Raw genomic sequence first — 23,577 nt, forward strand, 5'->3', positions numbered from 1 at the left:
GCCCGACTCACCCTCCCTAGGAGGAAAACCGTAGATTAAGGGACGCCTGGAAAATAGGACACGAAAAAGAAGTTCCAGGTGTTCAAAGCTACATTCCTATTATTAGGTCAGCCCAACAGTATAAGAACACAAGGCTGCCAGATTAAACACAGAAATCACACCAGTTTTTCCCTCGTTGCATGTTTCTGCCGTGCAGACCTCATCAAGGTCTGGCCCTGCCAGCTGGACGTCCCCAGCTCCCCATCAGCCGTATGATGCAACAGCCCATACGACAGGCGCCCGGAGCTCTATGACGTCACTGGGCGTCTCCGTGACGAGCCAAGGCCTCTCCCCAAGGCCACCTGGCAGCCGAGACCACAACCTCTCCTGCGCGATCGCTGCCTGCCCTCACTCTCGCCGTGCTCTGCGACCGAGAGGTGCAGCGGCCAACAAGCTCATCCGCACCCAGTCCGATGGCCAAGATGGAGAAAGGTGAAGCGTTGCTGCTCCTCCCGGGGAGGTTTCACGCCGGGCCTCCGCCAGGGAAGCCCCTCGGCAACTCTCCTGCTCTTGCCATAGGCTCAGTAGCTGCCTCCGACGTGGACGGAGCCTGGGTGGGCACCTGGAGACCTCATCGCCCACGCGGCCCCATCATGGCCCAGTTCACCAGCCCGGGACCCAAGTACTCGATCCCCGGGACAACAGGTAAAACCACCGTCGCAAGCGGGGTGCACCACATCCGCTGCCTCTGGGGGACAAGCAGCCACGGCTCCGTTCCCCGTTGCTCCAAGCCTCCATGCTCTCAGCTGCAGCAAGCACGCAGGTGGGCCAGAGGAAGGCTCAGGCTGCTCCGGGGAAAGGCCGGGAAAAGAGCTGCCGGACTCTGCTGAGCACAGAGGTGGCCGTAGCAGCACAGGAGGAAGCTTCTTCTCTGTCTTTGCTCTGAACTTCCTGCTCCCACCTCATCCTTTTCTTCTTCTCTTCTTTTTCTTCTCCTTCTCTTCTCCTCTTCTTCTCCTCCTTCTTCATCTTCTCCTATTCTACTTCATCTTCTCTTCCTATTCTTCTCCCCCGTTTTCATCTTCTCTTCTTCTCCTTCAACACCACCTTCTCCTTCACCACCTTCTTCTCCTTCACTTTCTTCCTCTCCTCCTCCATAGTAGCAGTAAGTTTTCAATTTCTTTCCCACTGGGGCTGCGGGAAAGCAAAACGTGATAGAGGCAATCTTTACATCTGCTTTAAGTTAGCGTGGCAACTGTTTGGGGATTTAATACTTCATAATAATTGCATTTTGGTGGTATTCTGATTAATTGCACAGTGCCTACACTGTTCTTGCCGGAAGTCATTGTACCATTGTATTGGCCTGCCGGTATCATTCTTGGAGGACAAAAACCACACAGGAAGGGAAATTCTTGTGGCCGGCAACTTCAGCTACTCCACTTAGAAACTAGCTTTAACTATGGAGTTGCAGGCAGGTGTCCTTTCACAGGCTTTTCTTCCTAGGTTACCTGGTTCACAATCCCACCAAAACCAAAGCCCCTGCGTACACTTTCCAAAGGGCCAAACCTCCCGGCACAGACAGTTGCTCCCCGGGCCCTCGGTACTACGTCCAGCCCTCCATCACCAGGAACGGGAAGTACGTGGCTCCGGCACAGCACATGGGCAGACTTCCCAAGATAACGACCGAGGTCACCCCTGGACCAAGTGAGTACCATTTCTCCAGCACTTCTTCCAGGCGACACAAGCAGCACACCTGCCTTTTTGCCCTGTGCTACCGGGGCACAAAACCATCAGCTCGCGTCCCGAAGGAGCTTCAGAGGTTTCCAGGCAGAAGGCAAACGTGGCTGAGCACCTCCTCCTGACCTTTCCTCTTTGGCTTGAGGAAGAGAGCCCAGCTTCCCTGCTTTTCTCTGCTTCTCCCTAGGTGACTACTCCACCGACAAGGCCAACCAACACCTCTACAAATGCGCGCCGGCGCCGTCCATGGCCTTCCGGCACAAGGCCTTCAAAACCAGTGAAACTCCAGGTAAGGGAACTCGGGGAAATACACACGCTTGCAGCCCGCTGTCCTCCAGAGAAAACCTGCCGGGCAGCTTTTTTGACAGGCCTAGCGAAAAGCCTACACAGCAGGGCGCAAGGGTCTCTTGACGAGCTTGCTTGATGTCCCGGAGCACCATCTCCTCCCATCCCACAAAAGAACCGGCAACTCGGGCTTGGAGCTGCCGACACACGCCACGTGCGACAAAAGACAGAGGTGTTGGGAGAGGGGCGAGACATCCTTCAAGCTCCTTGCAGCAGGCTTGGCAGGCTGCTTCTCTCCCACTCAGGCGCTGCTCCTCTCCCTGCCGGACTCACACACGCTCTCTTCCCGTTCCCCTTCCAGGTCCTGGCACCTACACCCTGCCCAGGCTGGTGGGACCCAACACAGCCTACACCCACGCCAGCCCCTGCTACTCCATAAAAGGGAAGAGTAAGCACAACAGCTTTGCTGAAGACCTCGCCAAGGTGAGCTACACTTCTCTGCTGTCTCGCAGCTGCTCTCCTCAGGGCCGGAGGGCTCTGACTCCTGCTGCAGCCTCTCTTCATGCCCACTTCCCTGCACCAGCAGCAGCACCCAAGAAGCCGTGGGTCCCGTGGCTCTCCTACTGCCAACAGCAACGCCAACACCCGCAGTCCCTCGCTTTCCAGCCCTAACAGTTTTGGTGGGGCAAAACTCATCGGCAGTAATGGGAATCTCCCTCTCCCCTGCAAAATCTGCCTCTCTGCAGGGGAACAGGAGGGGCCCTTGTTCCAATCGCTCCGTGCCTCTCACACCACTTCTCTGGCCAGCCAGATCAACTAGCGCAGCCTGCGTGGGCACCCAGCAAGAATCAACTTTTGTTGTTCTTGTTTGCTGCCTTTTGTACCCAACAACCTCCCTGCCTCTCTTACAGACGCCAGGTCCTGCTGCATTCCCCAAGGTGGAAGTGGACACCTACAAAAAAAGGGCTCCCGTGTACACGATGGGAAGCAAAAGCGGAATTGGAGGCGACAAAACAGTGAAGCCAGGACCGGCAGACTACTGCCCGGGAAAGGTAAGGCAGCCTGCCCAAATCTCCTCCCCTGCTTTGCAACAACCAGCCCTTAAGCATCTGCCCCTTCCAACGGGGCTTCTCAGAACTCCAGACCACCTTACTGGAGTGACAAACCGCAGGACAGCAGGCCTGCTCCCTTGCCTTGGCCCAAAGCCGAGCAGAGTGAGGCCAAAGAACACATCTTTGCCTCTGCACTAGCTCAGGCGCTCAGTGCTGACACATGCTCACACATTACAAGCTCTTCAGGAGGACACCCTGCTGCAGAAGGCACAAGCGGAGCCAAGGGCAGACCTTTCTCACGCAGGGGGGATCAGCTGGGAGGGCAGCGGCGTCTAGCAAAGTCTGGCTGGAGCTAGAAAGGCTCTGGACTTGGAGCAGCCATGCTCCAGCCATGAGCTTGCCCTGCCAGACGGAGTGGGCATGTTGCTCCATTTTGTGTCAAACACAGGCTCTTTGCTTTGAGCGGCCCTCTGAAAACGCTCGAGGGATGGATTTTACGTGCCCCTAAACTCTTTTTTTTTTTTCTCTTGCCTTTATATGCCTCTCCAAAAAGGGAGAAATGCCAATCAGTAACAGCAGCAGACCCTTAGAAACGTCCTGATCACACAGGAGGTTTCCATCAAGCGTGCCACTGGCACAGGGGGAGTTAGCTGAAAGTGCCCGGGCACGCACACAGCAATGCACGGCAAACGGCAAATGCACAGCCATCAACTTGTTATGCCAGACGGCCTTTGCTGAAGACAAAAGTCTTCTTGCGAACAAGGCACCACGGTCACCTTTTTTTCTTCTCGCTTTTCCCCTTCCAGGTGACGCTGATCAAGCCCCAGGCCCCTGCTCCCACTTTTGGACTCCGCCATTCCCTCTACACAACTCCTCTACTATCTCTGCAATAAAACAACATACCCCCAAAGGTCTGGTCTGTTCACCTTCAGCTGTGGAGAGAGGGGGTGCGCGAGGGTGAGGACGATGGGCCGTCCCCATTTTGTGTCTATGCCTCAGCCAAACATTGCAAGATGAGGTCGAGGGGAGAGCAGCGAGATCAACAGCGCAAGCAAGGCAGAGAGCTCTGACAGCACCGTTTCACCTGACCGCAGCTAAACGCTGCCCCGTGAAAGCAGTCCGGCCCTTCCCCACGCACTCTCACCCGACGGCCGAGCGTCCCGCAGGCACAGGCTTGCCCCCGAGGACACAGCCCACCTGGGCACCCCAATTTCAGTGCACGCGGGTGGCTTGTCTCCAGGGTGCAGCCAGAAACACAGCCGCTCGGCGTGACCTCTTGCCGTGGGCTGAATAGCACAGGCGAGTCCCCAGAACGACAACAGTTGAGGAGAAGGAGTCCAACAGACATGATGACAGTTGCGTCCTCTGGGTCACCTTATAAAAGTGCACGTTCTTGCTCAGGGCCCAGGAAAGACTCCTGTGCTGCCCCACTTGCCAATGGCCAGAGTGAGGGGACAACTCTATCATCAATGGAGATAGAGTAAATGGATGGAGGAGACAAAAATCGCAGAAGAAGGGGTGGAGGTCAGCAGGAGCACAGAAGACCATGCCTGACTGCAAGGAGGTGTTGGCCACGGTGGCCAGGAACCTGCTGATCCATGGCACAGCTGCCGGCGGGATCTGAGGATGACATGTGATGACAGGACGTCGGCGCCAGGAGTCAGCGCTCTGCTTCCATGAGAGAAGCCAAGCAGGAGAGTCGCAGGATGCGGCAGCAGACGACGATGGCTCCGTCCCCTCTTGGCAAGTAGGACAGAAGCCTGCGCAGGATGGCAGAGCTGCAGCAGGCGTCCGGGCAGAGCAAGTGGCCCGGGAAGAGCGACGCAGGCCGTGATGGTACTGGTCAACTATCACCAGCACACGAGCGGAGAGGTTCGTAGCTGGGCTGTGGATCATCAGGGAGAGCAGTAAGAGAGGAACCTGCAGCCCAAGGTGATGGCTGCATCCCAGGAGCATGGCTGTTTGACACAGCCCATGCCAAGGCATCCTGCCTGCTGGGGGGTTTCAAAAGCACGCGCAATATTCGCTCGCTCCATCAGACTGCACGGCAGCCTTGCAATGAAGGCAATCTGGGAAGTGGGAGCCAGGGGGAAAGCTGGAGCTGTGGGATCTGGCGGTGTGAGCCCAGCCCTGAGTGGTACAGCAGGGACTGACAGTTCCACCAGTTGCCACCGTGCAGTATAGGACTCGCAGCAGGTGATTTTGGGGCCTGGATGGCGTCACCCATCGTCCTGAGACATAGGCAAAGACTCTGCTTATGTCCTAATTAAAGAGGAGCCCAAGCACCCCTTGGGAGTCTGTAGATACCGAGAGGAGTGAGAGTGACAGCAGCGAACAGGCCTGAAGCGTGTCTTCCCATCTTAGAGGTGCTTCTTTGCTGAGACAGGCAGGGCATGAGGCGCCAATGGTTGTGTGTAGAAGTGTGCCAGGGAGCTCTGCCTCTGCATAGAAGAGTGGCCCGGTCCTCCGGTGTCGGGAAGAGCATCCAGCCTAGGGGTGAAGAAGTCTGGAGAAGGCTCGGTCCGCAGGGGTCTATAGGAGAGCCTCCTGCCAGCAGGGAATTTGGGACATGCTTTGGCAGGGCTTCCAAAGGGCTGATACAAAATCCTGGTGCCGGAAGGTCAGTGCTGTGTCCCCAGCTCTGAGTGAGATGAAGGTGCTGATGCAGGGGCAAGCACCATGGCCCCAGGCCACATCCTGCCCGTAGGAGCCCTGCACCAGCCACCAGCCTTACTCAAACTGGCAGTGCCGCAACCCCCCTCCACTGCTCCGCAAACTGCCGCTCCAGCGCCTGTGTGGCAGTGGACAGGGGCGGTCAATGGGCATCACGGCTGTAGCAGTGGCTGTAGCAAAAAGGGGCTGGGAGGCTTCTCAGCTTCTCAGATCCACCTAAAAATACAAAATAAAGGGCTCTGGGGCTGTTCCCGGCTGTACTGACTAGTCTGTGCCTGGTGATGGTCTAAAGGGGTTACACACCCCCCGTGCGTGATCCCAGAACGGCTCGTAGGGGCAGGAGGGAGTAAAGTCCACACATACCCCACAGCACAAACACGTGCAGCCCCTCTCCCGCGCATCCCAACACAGAGGTAGCACGGTGGAGGAGGCTCTCGCCCCCTTCCCAGGGAAACCAGCACAGCTGGTGCTGGTGCCCGCACACTCCCGCACGCAACGTGGAGAACCACTCGCAGGGCCAGAATCTGCGTGGGATTACAGGGCTGTGACCATGCTAGGACCATGGGGGTGTGGTGGATAGATGGCACCGTGGGAGGGCTGCGGTGGAGGGACGCAAGCTTGTCGGGAAGGACCGGCCGGGAAGGCGAGGAGATGTACTTGCCTCCTGCTTGGGGTGGGACAGGAGCCAGCCTGTGGTTCAGGGTCAGCAGACAGACCAAGATGGCTGCTGTGTTAGCAGGGATCTGCTAGAGACCTCCTGTTCAGGAGAAAGAGGTAGCTGAGGTCTTCTTCAAACCAGTAAAGAAGGAAGCCTCACGTTCACAGGCCCTGGTCCTCATGGGGGACCTGAACCACCCTGGTACTTGCTGGAAGGACGGTCCAGCAGGGCTTAGGCAATCTAGAACGCTTCTAGAGTGCAGTTCCTGGCACGGGTGATGGAGGAAGCAAGGAGAGGGAGGAACCCAGAAGGAGAGGTGCTCTGCTGGACGTGGTGCTGGTGATGGAGGAACCCAGAAGGAGAGGGAGGAACCCAGAGGAGATGGAGGAAGCCAGAAGGAGAGGTGCTCTGCTGGACCTGGTGCTGGTGATAGAGGAACACGGAAGGAGATGGAGGAACCCAGAGGAGAGGGAGGAACCCAGAAGGAGATGAGGAACCCAGAGGAGATGGAGGAACCCAGAAGGAGAGGTGCTCTGCTGGACGTGGTGCTGGTGATGGAGGAACCCAGAAGGACAGGGAGGAACCCAGAAGATGGAGGAACCCAGAAGGAGAGGTGCTCTGCTGGACCTGGTTCTGGTGATGGAGGAACCCACAAGGAGATGGAAGAACCCATGAGAGGTGCTCTGCTGGACCTGGTGCTGATGATAGAGGAACACGGAAGGAGATGGAGGAACCCAGAGGAGAGGGAGGAACCCAGAAGGAGATGAGGAACCCAGAGGAGAGGGAGGAACCCAGAAGGTGGAGGAACCCAGAGGAGATGGAGGAACCCAGAAGGAGACGTGCTGAGCTGGACCTGGTGCTGGTGAACAAGGAGGAACTGGTTGGGGATTTGAAAGTCGGCAGCAGCCTTGGCTGCAGTGACCCTGAGGTGGTGGAGCTGAGGATGCTGAGGGGAGGGAGCAGGGCGAAAAGCCAAGGCCACAGCCCTGGCTTGCAGGAGAGCGGACCGGGCCCAGCCTTGGGAACCAGCTGGTGGCAACAAGGAGACCTAACAAGGCGGGGGAAGAGCGGGGTGGGGAAGGCACGGCCTTAGTTCTGGCTGGGCTCCGGGACAGCATTCCGAGAAAAAGTCACGGACATCCCTCCGTGGATCCATCCGTCCACCCTCGCCAGCGGCAGGGGGCAGCTCTGTGAGGAGAGGCCTCATCTGCCCCTGCCGGCCTGGCAACAGCTGCGCCATTGGCCACGGCTGAGCCAATCAGCGGAGCCGGAGGCTGGCTGTCAGTCACAGATAGAGGGGGCGGGAGGCTGAGCAGCCTGAGGAGAAATGGAGGAGAGGTGGGGTGGGGGCAGCCGGGGCGAGGAGGGGGATAAGGATAGGGATAGGTATAAGGATAGGGATAAGGATAGGGATAGGGATAGGGATAGGGATAGGGATAAGACCAGGACCAGGACCAGGGGCAGGGGCAGGGGCAGGTATCTCCCAGCGTGGACGGGGCTGGGGGGGACCTGGATTCCTCACGGCCCACGGGCCCTTCCGTGGTCGCCAGCCCTGGGCCCGAGCGCCCAGCCCCAGGGACAACCCCACAACCAAGGTCGGAGCGGTTCCTGCGGCTGCCCCGAGGGTCGCCAGCCCCCCGTCAGCCCTGAGCATCTGAGCTGGGGTGAGGTGGAAGAGGCTGGAAAACAGTTGATGGAGAGGAGGCGATGGCAGCAGGTACAGGGCCTGTGGCTCCTGGGATTAACTGAGACTGTTACCGTTAAGTCGGCGCTTCAGAAACTCTCTAAGGCTCAATTTTGGAGTGTTAGAAAGCAGGCGTTCTTTTTTGCAGCGCTGGATGGACGGGGGGATCATTCTGCCTACCTGACAATTCCTGGTGCTGGAAGGTCAGTGCTGTATCCCCACCTCTGAGTGAGATGAAGGTGCTGATGCAGGGGCAAGCACCGAGCTTTCCCAATGCCTGCCTCAGTGCTGGAGAGGGGACGGATGCAGGGAGAAACTCCCACAATCTGCATCACCACAGAGGTATTCCTAAACCTCGCTAACTGAGAGCCGCCAGCAGCAAATTCTGCTGACTAACACCGGGCCCGACTCACCCTCCCTAGGAGGAAAACCATAGATTGAGAGACACCTGGAAAATAGGACACGAAAAAGAAGTTCCAGGTGTTCAAAGCTACATTCCTATTATTAGGTCAGCCCAACAGTATAAGAACACAAGGCTGCCAGATTAAACACAGAAATTACATCAGTTTTTTCCCTCGTTGCATGTTTCTGCCGTGCAGACCTCATCAAGGTCTGGCCCTGCCAGCTGGACGTCCCCAGCTCCCCATCAGCCGTATGATGCAACAGCCCATAGGACAGGCGCCTGGAGCTCACATCTTCCCAGTCACAGCAGGCAAGAGCAGAAGGACAAAGCGCTGCCACCGAGTTCTCTTTTGGACCCTCTGTCCCTCCTTTCCGGCCTCTTTGTTGGCAGGAAAGCCCATCGGGTCTCCCAGGTTCCCCTGCCTTCCTCAGAGAGGACAGCTGCTCCCTACTGTAATGAAGCAACTCGCATGCTGCATCAAGGCCTGTCAGGAAGGCGCTCAATGCACACACCGTAAGACCACCTGTAGTTTGCCTGAAGAGCAGAGGGTAGTTCACATCTGTACAGCCAGGCCAGGGGATTCTCTTTGCGCTTTGGTCACCGTTATGCTTTGATTCAGCCTTCCAGCTCTGCCCCAAATTCCGCGGAGCTGTTCAGCCGTCACTCTGCAACCAAATTTCTTCTCCTTCCTGCACTAGTAAGGTACGTGCTGGTCTCCAACGGGAGGGAAATCCTTTTGGATGACTGACATTTCCCAGGCCCCCTGTTACCTTGCCGTAGAGCATGTGTGGGTTTTTTGCTCTAAAGGCCGTATGACGGGACTCAAGCCCTCAGTAACGGGTACTGCTCTGGCTCTCCTGAGCTCTCAGGAGCATGTTCCTGACCAGGTGTTTGCAGTCTCTCTTAAAAAGGATTTCTTGGCTTTTTCTGCAAGAAGGAAGCCTACAGTTGGTGCAGCAGCAATCACGTTGGAGAACAGGACCTGGAGCTGAGGAACGGGGAAAGGCCTTTGGCTACTGTAGAAACATAAGCTGCAGAATTATTCATGTCACAAAGGCAGACGTGACACCGACCTCAACTTTCCAAGGAAAGGAGCTTTGCCACTTTGCTCCAATTCTCACTAACCTGGGCAACGAGGGTGGGAAATGGGTTATAGCCTTATCGAGAAGGAGACAGAGTTGAAGCGTGTCAAAAATCGCTGGGGCCGGGGTCTGTGATTTTGGGGGACGAGCAGTGAGGGCCTGTCACGACCCAGACTGGACAGACCAGGGAGTCGTGTTTAATTTGAAATTCCCTCGGGCTAAATTAAGGTGAAACGACACCAAACGATCGGTTAGAGATTTTGTTCATGACCGAAGCCAGCTGAACTGGGGAGGCGTGGTAGTAGGTGGCAGGGTTTCTCACAACAGGAATTGGCATCAGACTACTTCTGTAAACCGTGTAACCATATACATCAACTGAGGGAATAAGGAGATCCCTCCCGTTGAGTCAGGAGGGTCAGAGCAGACCCCCTTGCTTTCCAGACTCCTCCTCAGAGAAGGGTCTAGGGGCGGCTGGATCTACTCTTGGTCTCAGACTTGGTCAACAGTTTATATCTTGAAACGGATGAGGTGTAGGGACTGTGGCAAAGTAAAAGGAAAGAGAGAAGAAGACAGAGGGAGAAAAAGGAAGAGAGAAAGATTTCACCGGTCCTGGGTCTGTCCAGCCTTGGTTCAGTCAGCTGAGGTGTCCGGTCAGCCGAGGGGTCCAGTCCTGGTGGGCTTGTCCGGTGGACACATTTCCTCTTGTCCTATCACAAGTTACTTGATGGAAGAGACCAGCAGCCACCGCACTACAATCTCCTTTCAGGTAGTTGGAGAGAGCAATAAGGTCTCTCCTCAGCCTCCTTTTCTCCAGACTAAACACCCCCAGCTCCCTCAGCCGCTCCTCGTAAGACTTGTGCTCCAGGCCCCTCACCAGCTTGGTTGCCCTTCTCTGGACATGCTCCAGCATCTCCATGTCTTTCCTGTAGTGAGGGGCCCAAAACTGAACACAGGACTCGAGGTGCGTCCTCACCAATGCCGAGTACAGGGCAACAATCACCTCCGTTCTCATGCTGGCCACACTATTTCTGATACGGGCCAGAATGCCGTTGGCCTTCTTGGCCACCTGGGCACGTTGCTGGCTCATATTCAGCCGGCTGTCAACCAGCAGCCCCAGGTCCTTTTCCACCAGGCAGCTTCCCAGCCACTCTTCCCCAAGCCTGTAGCACTGCATGGGGTTGTTGTGACCGAAGTGAAGGACCTGGCACTTGGCCTCGTTGAACCTCATACAATTGGCCTCGGCCCATCTATCCAGCCTGTCCAGATCTCTCTGTAGAGCCTTCCTACCCTCAGGCAGACCAACCCTCCCTCCCAACTTGGTGTCGTCGTCAAACTTGCTGAGGGTGCACTGCATCCCCTCATGCAGATGGTTGATAAAGATATTAAACAGAGCCGGCCGCAATACTGAGCCCTGGGGAACACCACTTGTGACCCACATTTTCTCCTGCCTCCAGGGTTTGTCAGCTTTCTATCAGCCACAGCTTTGCCAGATTACCAGTCGAGGTGACTGGAGGCAGTTTTGCTCCTGCCCCACTTGGTTTATGTAGTTTTGGGCTGTCCCCCCTCGGGACATCTGGTATAACCCCTTGTTCCCACTCAAAACATAGCCCCATGCCAGCTACCGTGAAGAAAATTAACTCTATCCCAGCCCAAACCAGCACACCTCCCCTGTAAAAGAGAGGGGTTTGATGCCAGGACAAACGACAATTTGCCGACCTGGCAGAGTACGGGTGCCCTGAGATGTCTCAGGAGAGGCAGGCTGGGCTAAAGCTTCTCTCCTCCTCCTCCTCCTCCTCTCCGGGTTCTGTGGTCTAGCGGAGCAGCTGGGGCTTTGCCGCAAGGACACCCTGGGTCCCGGTCTGCTGTCCTGCAGGCAGCAGCACAAGCCAGGAATGACACTGTCTGCTCAGCACACTCTGGGTGTTCTCCATGGGAAGGACAGCATGGGACTGGGCTTGTTGTTCCAGCTTTATTAAAAAAAATAATTTCGTAAAATACAGCTGTTTTTCAGAGGAGGATTTCACTTCTTCAGGGCTCACCAGGGGCCAGCAGCACAGTGACTGCAGGCTCCATCCTGATCTTGGCATCTCTCTTATCAGGATGAAGATGGCCTCCGCTGCCAGAGTCCTGACCGAGAGTTCAGGGTCTTTCGCCAAGGGCAGAAGGGCTGCAAGAGAAGGAAGCAGAGCAGACATGACCCCCCACTGCCTGCAGAGACCCCCAGGAGTCCCCTCCAGACCATGGCACCCTGCCCAGGCCCCGTCCCCTGCCCCACCAGCCCCTCCTCGCCGTCACAGATATCCCGCAGCTTCTGCCTGCTCAGGTTCCTCGGGTGCCATGCGGCAAGACCTTGCTGCCAATGCGGTGGTGGGGACTGGGGCCAGGCTGGCAGAAGAGGAACCCTGGGGACTGTGGCCCACCGATGAACCTGATGGCCACCTCTGGCAAGGTGGCTTGAGTGTCCCGCAGGTACGGCAGCCTCTGCCAGAGGTCTTCTTCCACCCTCTTCCTGTTGTGCACTAACTAGAGAGAGCACAAGGGCACAGGGACTGGTACGGACCCTCCCAAGTTGGCCGGACCAGTACCTCCCCCCAGTACCCCCTTCTCCCTGGCGATTCCTGTCTCCCAGCCAGAGCTGGCAGAGGTTCAGACAGCCGCAGGCAGTGGGGGCCCAGGGATCCTGAGACCCCCTCTTTCATATTGCTAGGGCCCATATGAGTCAGCATTTCCAAAGGGCCGTTTCTAAAGCCTAAACCCAAGGATTTTGGCCCTAAAATGGGGCTTTGGACCCTACAACTGGGTCTTTGGATGCTCATTATATGCCTCGGACATTAAGGAAATGAGGCTTTGAGCCCTAAGTGAGGAGTTTGTACCTTAAAATGAGGGTTGGCACCCTACAATTGAAGTCTCTCAATCCTCGAATCAAAGCTTTGGACCCTAAGCCTGAGCTTTTGGGACCTAAGCCTGAGGCTTTGAGCCCTAAAAGTGGGCTTTGGATGCTCCAAATGAGGGTTTGGACACTCCAGATGCAGCTTGCACCCTAAAAATGCCTGTCTGGATCCTAAAAAAGAGGCTTTGGACCCTGAAAATGAGACTATGCAAACTAACACTGAGCCTCTGCACCCTGAAAGTGAAGGTTTTGGAAACTAAAATGAGGCTTTGGAAGGCAAAACTAAGAGTTTGGAAAGTAAAAATAAGGCTTTGGACTGTATAAGTTTGGATTTAGACTCTACAGATGAGGCTGTGGTCCTTCCAAATCAGACTTTGGGGCTTAAAAATGATGCTCTGGGCCCTTAAAATGAGTCTCTGAACCTTAAACATGGAGCTTGGAACTAATAAATTAGTTTTTGTACTCCATATATGTGGGTCTGGACCTTAAAATGACTGTTTGCACCCCCAGAAGTAGGCTTTGGTCTTTTAAATTTATGCTTTTTGCCCTAACATTGAGGCTTGCATTATAAAAATAAGGCTTTACACCTGAAAAAACTCAGGGTTGAATTTTAAAAACGATGCTTTGTAAAGCACAAAATCGTGCTTGTTCACTGTAGCTATCACCATGGCAGGTTAAATTTCTCGCCGTCTATTCTGTGTTTTAGTTTCCTCCTCACGCAAACCATGGTGACAAACAGTACCCAAAAGGCTCTGGTGCTTCCAGACAGTGGCTTGATGGCTTGCGTAACCTACCTCTAGCCCCATCCCACGGAACGTAGGAACGGTGTTACAAGTAAATAAGGTAGCGTCCTGCTTTAGGAAGAAATAAAAAAGGAAACCAACGGATGTGACAGCAACCACAGACCACCTTTCACCAGCAGGCAGATGCCCAGCCATCTTGGTGCAGTGGCTGCCTTGGAAAGACTCCCCCAGTCCCGGTTTTCTTGCTGAGCATGACACTACGTGGTATGGACCGTGGTGCCCCTTCGGTCAGCTCGGGGCAGCTGTCTCTGCTGTGTCCCCTCCCAGCCAGCTCCCTGGGGCAGCAGAGTGAGAAACAGAGAAGACCTTGGTTCTGCATAAGCACTGCTCAGCAGCAGCTAAACATCGGTGTGTGGTCAACGCCGAAAACAGCACCGTGCAGGGTGCAATGACAAAAAAATTACCTGTATCCCAGCCAGGCCCAGTACAGAAACCCTTCTGTGCCCGCTCACGATTCTTATTCCTGTGAGAAACCCATGAAAAATAGGGCATTTGACTTATCGGGGAGAAATGTGAACACACTCCCGATCTCTGGCTGGCATCTCGCTTTACTTGCATGACCTAGAAGGTACACACAAGTCTACGCGGTTTCTTCTGCACCTTGGGAAAGGGCTCTCTTGCCTCGATTTCCAGGGAGAAACTCCCCAAAGCGGCACCACAGAGGTATTCCTAAACCTCGCTAACTGAGAGCCGCCAGCAGCAAATTCTGCTGGCTAACACCGGGCCCGACTCACCCTCCCTAGGAGGAAAACCGTAGATTAAGGGACGCCTGGAAAATAGGACACGAAAAAGAAGTTCCAGGTGTTCAAAGCTACATTCCTATTATCAGGTCAGCCCAACAGTATAAGAACACAAGGCTGCCAGATTAAACACAGAAATCACACCAGTTTTTCCCTCGTTGCATGTTTCTGCCGTGCAGACCTCATCAAGGTCTGGCCCTGCCAGCTGGACGTCCCCAGCTCCCCATCAGCCGTATGATGCAACAGCCCATACGACAGGCGCCCGGAGCTCTATGACGTCACTGGGCGTCTCCGTGACGAGCCAAGGCCTCTCCCCAAGGCCACCTGGCAGCCGAGACCGCAACCTCTCCTGCGCGATCGCTGCCTGCCCTCACTCTCGCCGTGCTCTGCGACCGAGAGGTGCAGCGGCCAACAAGCTCATCCGCACCCAGTCCGATGGCCAAGATGGAGAAAGGTGAAGCGTTGCTGCTCCTCCCGGGGAGGTTTCACGCCGGGCCTCCGCCAGGGAAGCCCCTCGGCAACTCTCCTGCTCTTGCCATAGGCTCAGTAGCTGCCTCCGACGTGGACGGAGCCTGGGTGGGCACCTGGAGACCTCATCGCCCACGCGGCCCCATCATGGCCCAGTTCACCAGCCCGGGACCCAAGTACTCGATCCCCGGGACAACAGGTAAAACCACCGTCGCAAGCGGGGTGCACCACATCCGCTGCCTCTGGGGGACAAGCAGCCACGGCTCCGTTCCCCGTTGCTCCAAGCCTCCATGCTCTCAGCTGCAGCAAGCACGCAGGTGGGCCAGAGGAAGGCTCAGGCTGCTCCGGGGAAAGGCCGGGAAAAGAGCTGCCGGACTCTGCTGAGCACAGAGGTGGCCGTAGCAGCACAGGAGGAAGCTTCTTCTCTGTCTTTGCTCTGAACTTCCTGCTCCCACCTCATCCTTTTCTTCTTCTCTTCTTTTTCTTCTCCTTCTCTTCTCCTCTTCTTCTCCTCCTTCTTCGTCTTCTCCTATTCTACTTCATCTTCTCTTCCTATTCTTCTCCCCCGTTTTCATCTTCTCTTCTTCTCCTTCAACACCACCTTCTCCTTCACCACCTTCTTCTCCTTCACTTTCTTCCTCTCCTCCTCCATAGTAGCAGTAAGTTTTCAATTTCTTTCCCACTGGGGCTGCGGGAAAGCAAAACGTGATAGAGGCAATCTTTACATCTGCTTTAAGTTAGCGTGGCAACTGTTTGGGGATTTAATACTTCATAATAATTGCATTTTGGTGGTATTCTGATTAATTGCACAGTGCCTACACTGTTCTTGCCGGAAGTCATTGTACCATTGTATTGGCCTGCCGGTATCATTCTTGGAGGACAAAAACCACACAGGAAGGGAAATTCTTGTGGCCGGCAACTTCAGCTACTCCACTTAGAAACTAGCTTTAACTATGGAGTTGCAGGCAGGTGTCCTTTCACAGGCTTTTCTTCCTAGGTTACCTGGTTCACAATCCCACCAAAACCAAAGCCCCTGCGTACACTTTCCAAAGGGCCAAACCTCCCGGCACAGACAGTTGCTCCCCGGGCCCTCGGTACTACGTCCAGCCCTCCATCACCAGGAACGGGAAGTACGTGGCTCCGGCACAGCACATGGGCAGACTTCCCAAGATAACGACCGAGGTCACCCCTGGACCAAGTGAGTACCATTTCTCCAGCACTTCTTCCAGGCGACACAAGCAGCACACCTGCCTTTTTGCCCTGTGCTACTGGGGCACAAAACCATCAGCTCGCGTCCCGAAGGAGCTTCAGAGGTTTCCAGGCAGAAGGCAAACGTGGCTGAGCACCTCCTCCTGACCTTTCCTCTTTGGCTTGAGGAAGAGAGCCCAGCTTCCCTGCTTTTCTCTGCTTCTCCCTAGGTGACTACTCCACCGACAAGGCCAACCAACACCTCTACAAATGCGCGCCGGCGCCGTCCATGGCCTTCCGGCACAAGGCCTTCAAAACCAGTGAAACTCCAGGTAAGGGAACTCGGGGAAATACACACGCTTGCAGCCCGCTGTCCTCCAGAGAAAACCTGCCGGGCAGCTTTTTTGACAGGCCTAGCGAAAAGCCTACACAGCAGGGCGCAAGGGTCTCTTGACGAGCTTGCTTGATGTCCCGGAGCACCATCTCCTCCCATCCCACAAAAGAACCGGCAACTCGGGCTTGGAGCTGCCGACACACGCCACGTGCGACAAAAGACAGAGGTGTTGGGAGAGGGGCGAGACATCCTTCAAGCTCCTTGCAGCAGGCTTGGCAGGCTGCTTCTCTCCCACTCAGGCGCTGCTCCTCTCCCTGCCGGACTCACACACGCTCTCTTCCCGTTCCCCTTCCAGGTCCTGGCACCTACACCCTGCCCAGGCTGGTGGGACCCAACACAGCCTACACCCACGCCAGCCCCTGCTACTCCATAAAAGGGAAGAGTAAGCACAACAGCTTTGCTGAAGACCTCGCCAAGGTGAGCTACACTTCTCTGCTGTCTCGCAGCTGCTCTCCTCAGGGCCGGAGGGCTCTGACTCCTGCTGCAGCCTCTCTTCATGCCCACTTCCCTGCACCAGCAGCAGCACCCAAGAAGCCGTGGGTCCCGTGGCTCTCCTACTGCCAACAGCAACGCCAACACCCGCAGTCCCTCGCTTTCCAGCCCTAACAGTTTTGGTGGGGCAAAACTCATCGGCAGTAATGGGAATCTCCCTCTCCCCTGCAAAATCTGCCTCTCTGCAGGGGAACAGGAGGGGCCCTTGTTCCAATCGCTCCGTGCCTCTCACACCACTTCTCTGGCCAGCCAGATCAACTAGCGCAGCCTGCGTGGGCACCCAGCAAGAATCAACTTTTGTTGTTCTTGTTTGCTGCCTTTTGTACCCAACAACCTCCCTGCCTCTCTTACAGACGCCAGGTCCTGCTGCATTCCCCAAGGTGGAAGTGGACACCTACAAAAAAAGGGCTCCCGTGTACACGATGGGAAGCAAAAGCGGAATTGGAGGCGACAAAACAGTGAAGCCAGGACCGGCAGACTACTGCCCGGGAAAGGTAAGGCAGCCTGCCCAAATCTCCTCCCCTGCTTTGCAACAACCAGCCCTTAAGCATCTGCCCCTTCCAACGGGGCTTCTCAGAACTCCAGACCACCTTACTGGAGTGACAAACCGCAGGACAGCAGGCCTGCTCCCTTGCCTTGGCCCAAAGCCGAGCAGAGTGAGGCCAAAGAACACATCTTTGCCTCTGCACTAGCTCAGGCGCTCAGTGCTGACACATGCTCACACATTACAAGCTCTTCAGGAGGACACCCTGCTGCAGAAGGCACAAGCGGAGCCAAGGGCAGACCTTTCTCACGCAGGGGGGATCAGCTGGGAGGGCAGCGGCGTCTAGCAAAGTCTGGCTGGAGCTAGAAAGGCTCTGGACTTGGAGCAGCCATGCTCCAGCCATGAGCTTGCCCTGCCAGACGGAGTGGGCATGTTGCTCCATTTTGTGTCAAACACAGGCTCTTTGCTTTGAGCGGCCCTCTGAAAACGCTCGAGGGATGGATTTTACGTGCCCCTAAACTCTTTTTTTTTTTTCTCTTGCCTTTATATGCCTCTCCAAAAAGGGAGAAATGCCAATCAGTAACAGCAGCAGACCCTTAGAAACGTCCTGATCACACAGGAGGTTTCCATCAAGCGTGCCACTGGCACAGGGGGAGTTAGCTGAAAGTGCCCGGGCACGCACACAGCAATGCACGGCAAACGGCAAATGCACAGCCATCAACTTGTTATGCCAGACGGCCTTTGCTGAAGACAAAAGTCTTCTTGCGAACAAGGCACCACGGTCACCTTTTTTTCTTCTCGCTTTTCCCCTTCCAGGTGACGCTGATCAAGCCCCAGGCCCCTGCTCCCACTTTTGGACTCCGCCATTCCCTCTACACAACTCCTCTACTATCTCTGCAATAAAACAACATACCCCCAAAGGTCTGGTCTGTTCACCTTCAGCTGTGGAGAGAGGGGGTGCGCGAGGGTGAGGACGATGGGCCGTCCCCATTTTGTGTCTATGCCTCAGCCAAACATTGCAAGATGAGGTCGAGGGGAGAGCAGCGAGATCAACAGCGCAAGCAAGGCAGAGAGCTCTGACAGCACCGTTTCACCTGACCGCAGCTAAACGCTGCCCCGTGAAAGCAGTCCGGCCCTTCCCCACGCACTCTCACCCGACGGCCGAGCGTCCCGCAGGCACAGGCTTGCCCCCGAGGACACAGCCCACCTGGGCACCCCAATTTCAGTGCACGCGGGTGGCTTGTCTCCAGGGTGCAGCCAGAAACACAGCCGCTCGGCGTGACCTCTTGCCGTGGGCTGAATAGCACAGGCGAGTCCCCAGAACGACAACAGTTGAGGAGAAGGAGTCCAACAGACATGATGACAGTTGCGTCCTCTGGGTCACCTTATAAAAGTGCACGTTCTTGCTCAGGGCCCAGGAAAGACTCCTGTGCTGCCCCACTTGCCAATGGCCAGAGTGAGGGGACAACTCTATCATCAATGGAGATAGAGTAAATGGATGGAGGAGACAAAAATCGCAGAAGAAGGGGTGGAGGTCAGCAGGAGCACAGAAGACCATGCCTGACTGCAAGGAGGTGTTGGCCACGGTGGCCAGGAACCTGCTGATCCATGGCACAGCTGCCGGCGGGATCTGAGGATGACATGTGATGACAGGACGTCGGCGCCAGGAGTCAGCGCTCTGCTTCCATGAGAGAAGCCAAGCAGGAGAGTCGCAGGATGCGGCAGCAGACGACGATGGCTCCGTCCCCTCTTGGCAAGTAGGACAGAAGCCTGCGCAGGATGGCAGAGCTGCAGCAGGCGTCCGGGCAGAGCAAGTGGCCCGGGAAGAGCGACGCAGGCCGTGATGGTACTGGTCAACTATCACCAGCACACGAGCGGAGAGGTTCGTAGCTGGGCTGTGGATCATCAGGGAGAGCAGTAAGAGAGGAACCTGCAGCCCAAGGTGATGGCTGCATCCCAGGAGCATGGCTGTTTGACACAGCCCATGCCAAGGCATCCTGCCTGCTGGGGGGTTTCAAAAGCACGCGCAATATTCGCTCGCTCCATCAGACTGCACGGCAGCCTTGCAATGAAGGCAATCTGGGAAGTGGGAGCCAGGGGGAAAGCTGGAGCTGTGGGATCTGGCGGTGTGAGCCCAGCCCTGAGTGGTACAGCAGGGACTGACAGTTCCACCAGTTGCCACCGTGCAGTATAGGACTCGCAGCAGGTGATTTTGGGGCCTGGATGGCGTCACCCATCGTCCTGAGACATAGGCAAAGACTCTGCTTATGTCCTAATTAAAGAGGAGCCCAAGCACCCCTTGGGAGTCTGTAGATACCGAGAGGAGTGAGAGTGACAGCAGCAAACAGGCCTGAAGCGTGTCTTCCCATCTTAGGGGTGCTTCTTTGCTGAGACAGGCAGGGCATGAGGCGCCAATGGTTGTGTGTAGAAGTGTGCCAGGGAGCTCTGCCTCTGCATAGAAGAGTGGCCCGGTCCTCCGGTGTCGGGAAGAGCATCCAGCCTAGGGGTGAAGAAGTCTGGAGAAGGCTCGGTCCGCAGGGGTCTATAGGAGAGCCTCCTGCCAGCAGGGAATTTGGGACATGCTTTGGCAGGGCTTCCAAAGGGCTGATACAAAATCCTGGTGCCGGAAGGTCAGTGCTGTGTCCCCAGCTCTGAGTGAGATGAAGGTGCTGATGCAGGGGCAAGCACCATGGCCCCAGGCCACATCCTGCCCGTAGGAGCCCTGCACCAGCCACCAGCCTTACTCAAACTGGCAGTGCCGCAACCCCCCTCCACTGCTCCGCAAACTGCCGCTCCAGCGCCTGTGTGGCAGTGGACAGGGGCGGTCAATGGGCATCACGGCTGTAGCAGTGGCTGTAGCAAAAAGGGGCTGGGAGGCTTCTCAGCTTCTCAGATCCACCTAAAAATACAAAATAAAGGGCTCTGGGGCTGTTCCCGGCTGTACTGACTAGTCTGTGCCTGGTGATGGTCTAAAGGGGTTACACACCCCCCGTGCGTGATCCCAGAACGGCTCGTAGGGGCAGGAGGGAGTAAAGTCCACACATACCCCACAGCACAAACACGTGCAGCCCCTCTCCCGCGCATCCCAACACAGAGGTAGCACGGTGGAGGAGGCTCTCGCCCCCTTCCCAGGGAAACCAGCACAGCTGGTGCTGGTGCCCGCACACTCCCGCACGCAACGTGGAGAACCACTCGCAGGGCCAGAATCTGCGTGGGATTACAGGGCTGTGACCATGCTAGGACCATGGGGGTGTGGTGGATAGATGGCACCGTGGGAGGGCTGCGGTGGAGGGACGCAAGCTTGTCGGGAAGGACCGGCCGGGAAGGCGAGGAGATGTACTTGCCTCCTGCTTGGGGTGGGACAGGAGCCAGCCTGTGGTTCAGGGTCAGCAGACAGACCAAGATGGCTGCTGTGTTAGCAGGGATCTGCTAGAGACCTCCTGTTCAGGAGAAAGAGGTAGCTGAGGTCTTCTTCAAACCAGTAAAGAAGGAAGCCTCACGTTCACAGGCCCTGGTCCTCATGGGGGACCTGAACCACCCTGGTACTTGCTGGAAGGACGGTCCAGCAGGGCTTAGGCAATCTAGAACGCTTCTAGAGTGCAGTTCCTGGCACGGGTGATGGAGGAAGCAAGGAGAGGGAGGAACCCAGAAGGAGAGGTGCTCTGCTGGACGTGGTGCTGGTGATGGAGGAACCCAGAAGGAGAGGGAGGAACCCAGAGGAGATGGAGGAAGCCAGAAGGAGAGGTGCTCTGCTGGACCTGGTGCTGGTGATAGAGGAACACGGAAGGAGATGGAGGAACCCAGAGGAGAGGGAGGAACCCAGAAGGAGATGAGGAACCCAGAGGAGATGGAGGAACCCAGAAGGAGAGGTGCTCTGCTGGACGTGGTGCTGGTGATGGAGGAACCCAGAAGGACAGGGAGGAACCCAGAAGATGGAGGAACCCAGAAGGAGAGGTGCTCTGCTGGACCTGGTTCTGGTGATGGAGGAACCCACAAGGAGATGGAAGAACCCATGAGAGGTGCTCTGCTGGACCTGGTGCTGATGATAGAGGAACACGGAAGGAGATGGAGGAACCCAGAGGAGAGGGAGGAACCCAGAAGGAGATGAGGAACCCAGAGGAGAGGGAGGAACCCAGAAGGTGGAGGAACCCAGAGGAGATGGAGGAACCCAGAAGGAGACGTGCTGAGCTGGACCTGGTGCTGGTGAACAAGGAGGAACTGGTTGGGGATTTGAAAGTCGGCAGCAGCCTTGGCTGCAGTGACCCTGAGGTGGTGGAGCTGAGGATGCTGAGGGGAGGGAGCAGGGCGAAAAGCCAAGGCCACAGCCCTGGCTTGCAGGAGAGCGGACCGGGCCCAGCCTTGGGAACCAGCTGGTGGCAACAAGGAGACCTAACAAGGCGGGGGAAGAGCGGGGTGGGGAAGGCACGGCCTTAGTTCTGGCTGGGCTCCGGGACAGCATTCCGAGAAAAAGTCACGGACATCCCTCCGTGGATCCATCCGTCCACCCTCGCCAGCGGCAGGGGGCAGCTCTGTGAGGAGAGGCCTCATCTGCCCCTGCCGGCCTGGCAACAGCTGCGCCATTGGCCACGGCTGAGCCAATCAGCGGAGCCGGAGGCTGGCTGTCAGTCACAGATAGAGGGGGCGGGAGGCTGAGCAGCCTGAGGAGAAATGGAGGAGAGGTGGGGTGGGGGCAGCCGGGGCGAGGAGGGGGATAGGGATACGGATAGGGATAGGGATAAGGATAGGGATAGGGATAGGGATAGGGATAGGGATAAGACCAGGACCAGGACCAGGGGCAGGGGCAGGGGCAGGGGCAGGGGCAGGTATCTCCCAGCGTGGACGGGGCTGGGGGGGACCTGGATTCCTCACGGCCCACGGGCCCTTCCGTGGTCGCCAGCCCTGGGCCCGAGCGCCCAGCCCCAGGGACAACCCCACAACCAAGGCCGGAGCGGTTCCTGCGGCTGCCCCGAGGGTCGCCAGCCCCCCGTCAGCCCTGAGCATCTGAGCTGGGGTGAGGTGGAAGAGGCTGGAAAACAGTTGATGGAGAGGAGGCGATGGCAGCAGGTACAGGGCCTGTGGCTCCTGGGATTAACTGAGACTGTTACCGTTAAGTCGGCGCTTCAGAAACTCTCTAAGGCTCAATTTTGGAGTGTTAGAAAGCAGGCGTTCTTTTTTGCAGCGCTGGATGGACGGGGGGATCATTCCGCCTACCTGACAATTCCTGGTGCTGGAAGGTCAGTGCTGTATCCCCACCTCTGAGTGAGATGAAGGTACTGATGCAGGGGCAAGCACCATGCTTTCCCAATGCCTGCCTCAGTGCTGGAGAGAGGACTGTCAAATCCTGCCTTGCCGTAGGGCTCCCCCAGGTCTCCCCGTCCCATCCCTGTCCCCATGCCCCCCCCACCCCCCCGCCTTGCAGCAGGGACACCCCCCAGGCCACGTCCTGCCCGTAAGAGCCCTGCACCAGCCCCCAGCCTTACTCAAACTGGCAGCGCCGCAACCCCCCCGCCACTGTTCTGCAAACTGCCGCTCCAGCGCCTGCGTGGCAGTGGACGGGGGGGTCAACGGGGGTCACAGGGGGTCAGGGGTGTTGAGATTGAGGGGGGGATGGGGGTCACTGGGAGCACTGGGGGAGTACCGGAGGGGCACTGGGGGCACTGGGAGGGCAGTGGGTGGCACCATATGGCAGCAGGGCGAGTACCGTGGGGTGGTGATGGTGACAGTGACACGGTGACAGTGGCACGGTGACGGTGCCGCCATCCATCAGCAGGATGGGTACTGTGAGGTGGTGATGGTGACACACTGACACTGATGGTGTCCCCATTCCCAGAGGGCCCAGTACCGCATGGTGGGGTCGGTGATATTGCGATGGTGACATGGTGACAGTGACACAGCGATGGTGATGGTGACAGTGACACAGTGATGGTTACACAGTGACTGTAATGGTGACATGGTGACGGTGACACAGCGATGGTGCCAGAGATGGTGACACAGTGCTGGTGATGGTGACAAGGAGACATGGTGACTGTGACACAGTGATGGTGACAAAGGGACTGTTGCATTAAAGCGTAACAAAGTTTGGCAGAAAATAAACCCCCGTGCATTCCAGCTTGTCCTCAGATATCAGAGGGGCTGGGGGCGGCCAGGCTTAGATTCTGAGTGGTGCACAATTCAGCACTCTAAGTCCAGTCACGTTCGATTTATTAAACTGTCACGATTACAGATGCACTGATAGTGCACTGTCCTTTCAGTTTAGTCACGTTCAACGAGCTATCACGGCTAGATTTTAATGAATAGTACAGTTTATTAAAGCAACAGGAGTACAGGTTCTTTTGGATTGCCGGTGATACGTACACTGTCTGCAAAGCACGTGCAGATAATAAGGCAGTCGACTACAAGCACACTAAATTATGGAAAAACTCTACAGAGATTTCTGAGTTTCCTGGGGAAGCACTCGGTATAACTGAGGGTCCGAATCTCACCCAGTAGGCATCTCATTGGGGGTGGGGGTGGGGAAGAGACGTTCAGCCCCTTGACTGATGCCAGAAGTCAGCGATGTCCTCCC

At 56.5% G+C, this 23,577-nt stretch overlaps 3 protein-coding genes across 3 annotated transcripts in view; all 3 read left to right on the forward strand.

Annotated features, from left to right (window-relative positions):
* Nucleotides 1–23,577, forward strand: part of LOC126049965 (coiled-coil domain-containing protein 81-like) — a 76,839-nt gene that overhangs the window by 19,305 nt on the left and 33,957 nt on the right. The gene's annotated exons all lie outside the window — the stretch shown is intronic.
* Nucleotides 453–3,946, forward strand: LOC126049968 (outer dense fiber protein 3-like). Its single transcript, XM_049827148.1, has 6 exons — nt 453–684; nt 1,483–1,683; nt 1,904–2,005; nt 2,363–2,484; nt 2,913–3,053; nt 3,860–3,946. Exons 1-6 carry the CDS (start codon nt 453–455, stop codon nt 3,944–3,946), a joined length of 885 nt encoding a protein of 294 aa, XP_049683105.1.
* On the forward strand, nt 14,422–17,915 carry LOC126049969 (outer dense fiber protein 3-like). Its single transcript, XM_049827149.1, has 6 exons — nt 14,422–14,653; nt 15,452–15,652; nt 15,873–15,974; nt 16,332–16,453; nt 16,882–17,022; nt 17,829–17,915. The coding sequence occupies exons 1-6, from the start codon at nt 14,422–14,424 to the stop codon at nt 17,913–17,915; spliced, it is 885 nt and encodes a 294-aa protein (XP_049683106.1).

The sequence above is a fragment of the Accipiter gentilis genome, chromosome 23, assembly GCF_929443795.1.
Source record: "Accipiter gentilis chromosome 23, bAccGen1.1, whole genome shotgun sequence".
In the NCBI taxonomy this organism is placed as follows: domain Eukaryota; kingdom Metazoa; phylum Chordata; class Aves; order Accipitriformes; family Accipitridae; genus Astur; species Astur gentilis.

Excerpts from the sequence above, each read along its gene's own strand:
- LOC126049968 (XM_049827148.1), top strand. The coding sequence starts at position 453 with ATGGCCAAGATGGAGAAAGGTGAAGCGTTGCTGCTCCTCCCGGGGAGG. Across the intron at positions 1,684-1,903 it reads CGAGGTCACCCCTGGACCAA|GTGACTACTCCACCGACAAG; the intron begins GTGAGTACCATT and ends GCTTCTCCCTAG. Across the intron at positions 2,485-2,912 it reads TTGCTGAAGACCTCGCCAAG|ACGCCAGGTCCTGCTGCATT; the intron begins GTGAGCTACACT and ends CCTCTCTTACAG.
- LOC126049969 (XM_049827149.1), top strand. The coding sequence starts at position 14,422 with ATGGCCAAGATGGAGAAAGGTGAAGCGTTGCTGCTCCTCCCGGGGAGG. Across the intron at positions 15,975-16,331 it reads CAAAACCAGTGAAACTCCAG|GTCCTGGCACCTACACCCTG; the intron begins GTAAGGGAACTC and ends TTCCCCTTCCAG. Across the intron at positions 16,454-16,881 it reads TTGCTGAAGACCTCGCCAAG|ACGCCAGGTCCTGCTGCATT; the intron begins GTGAGCTACACT and ends CCTCTCTTACAG.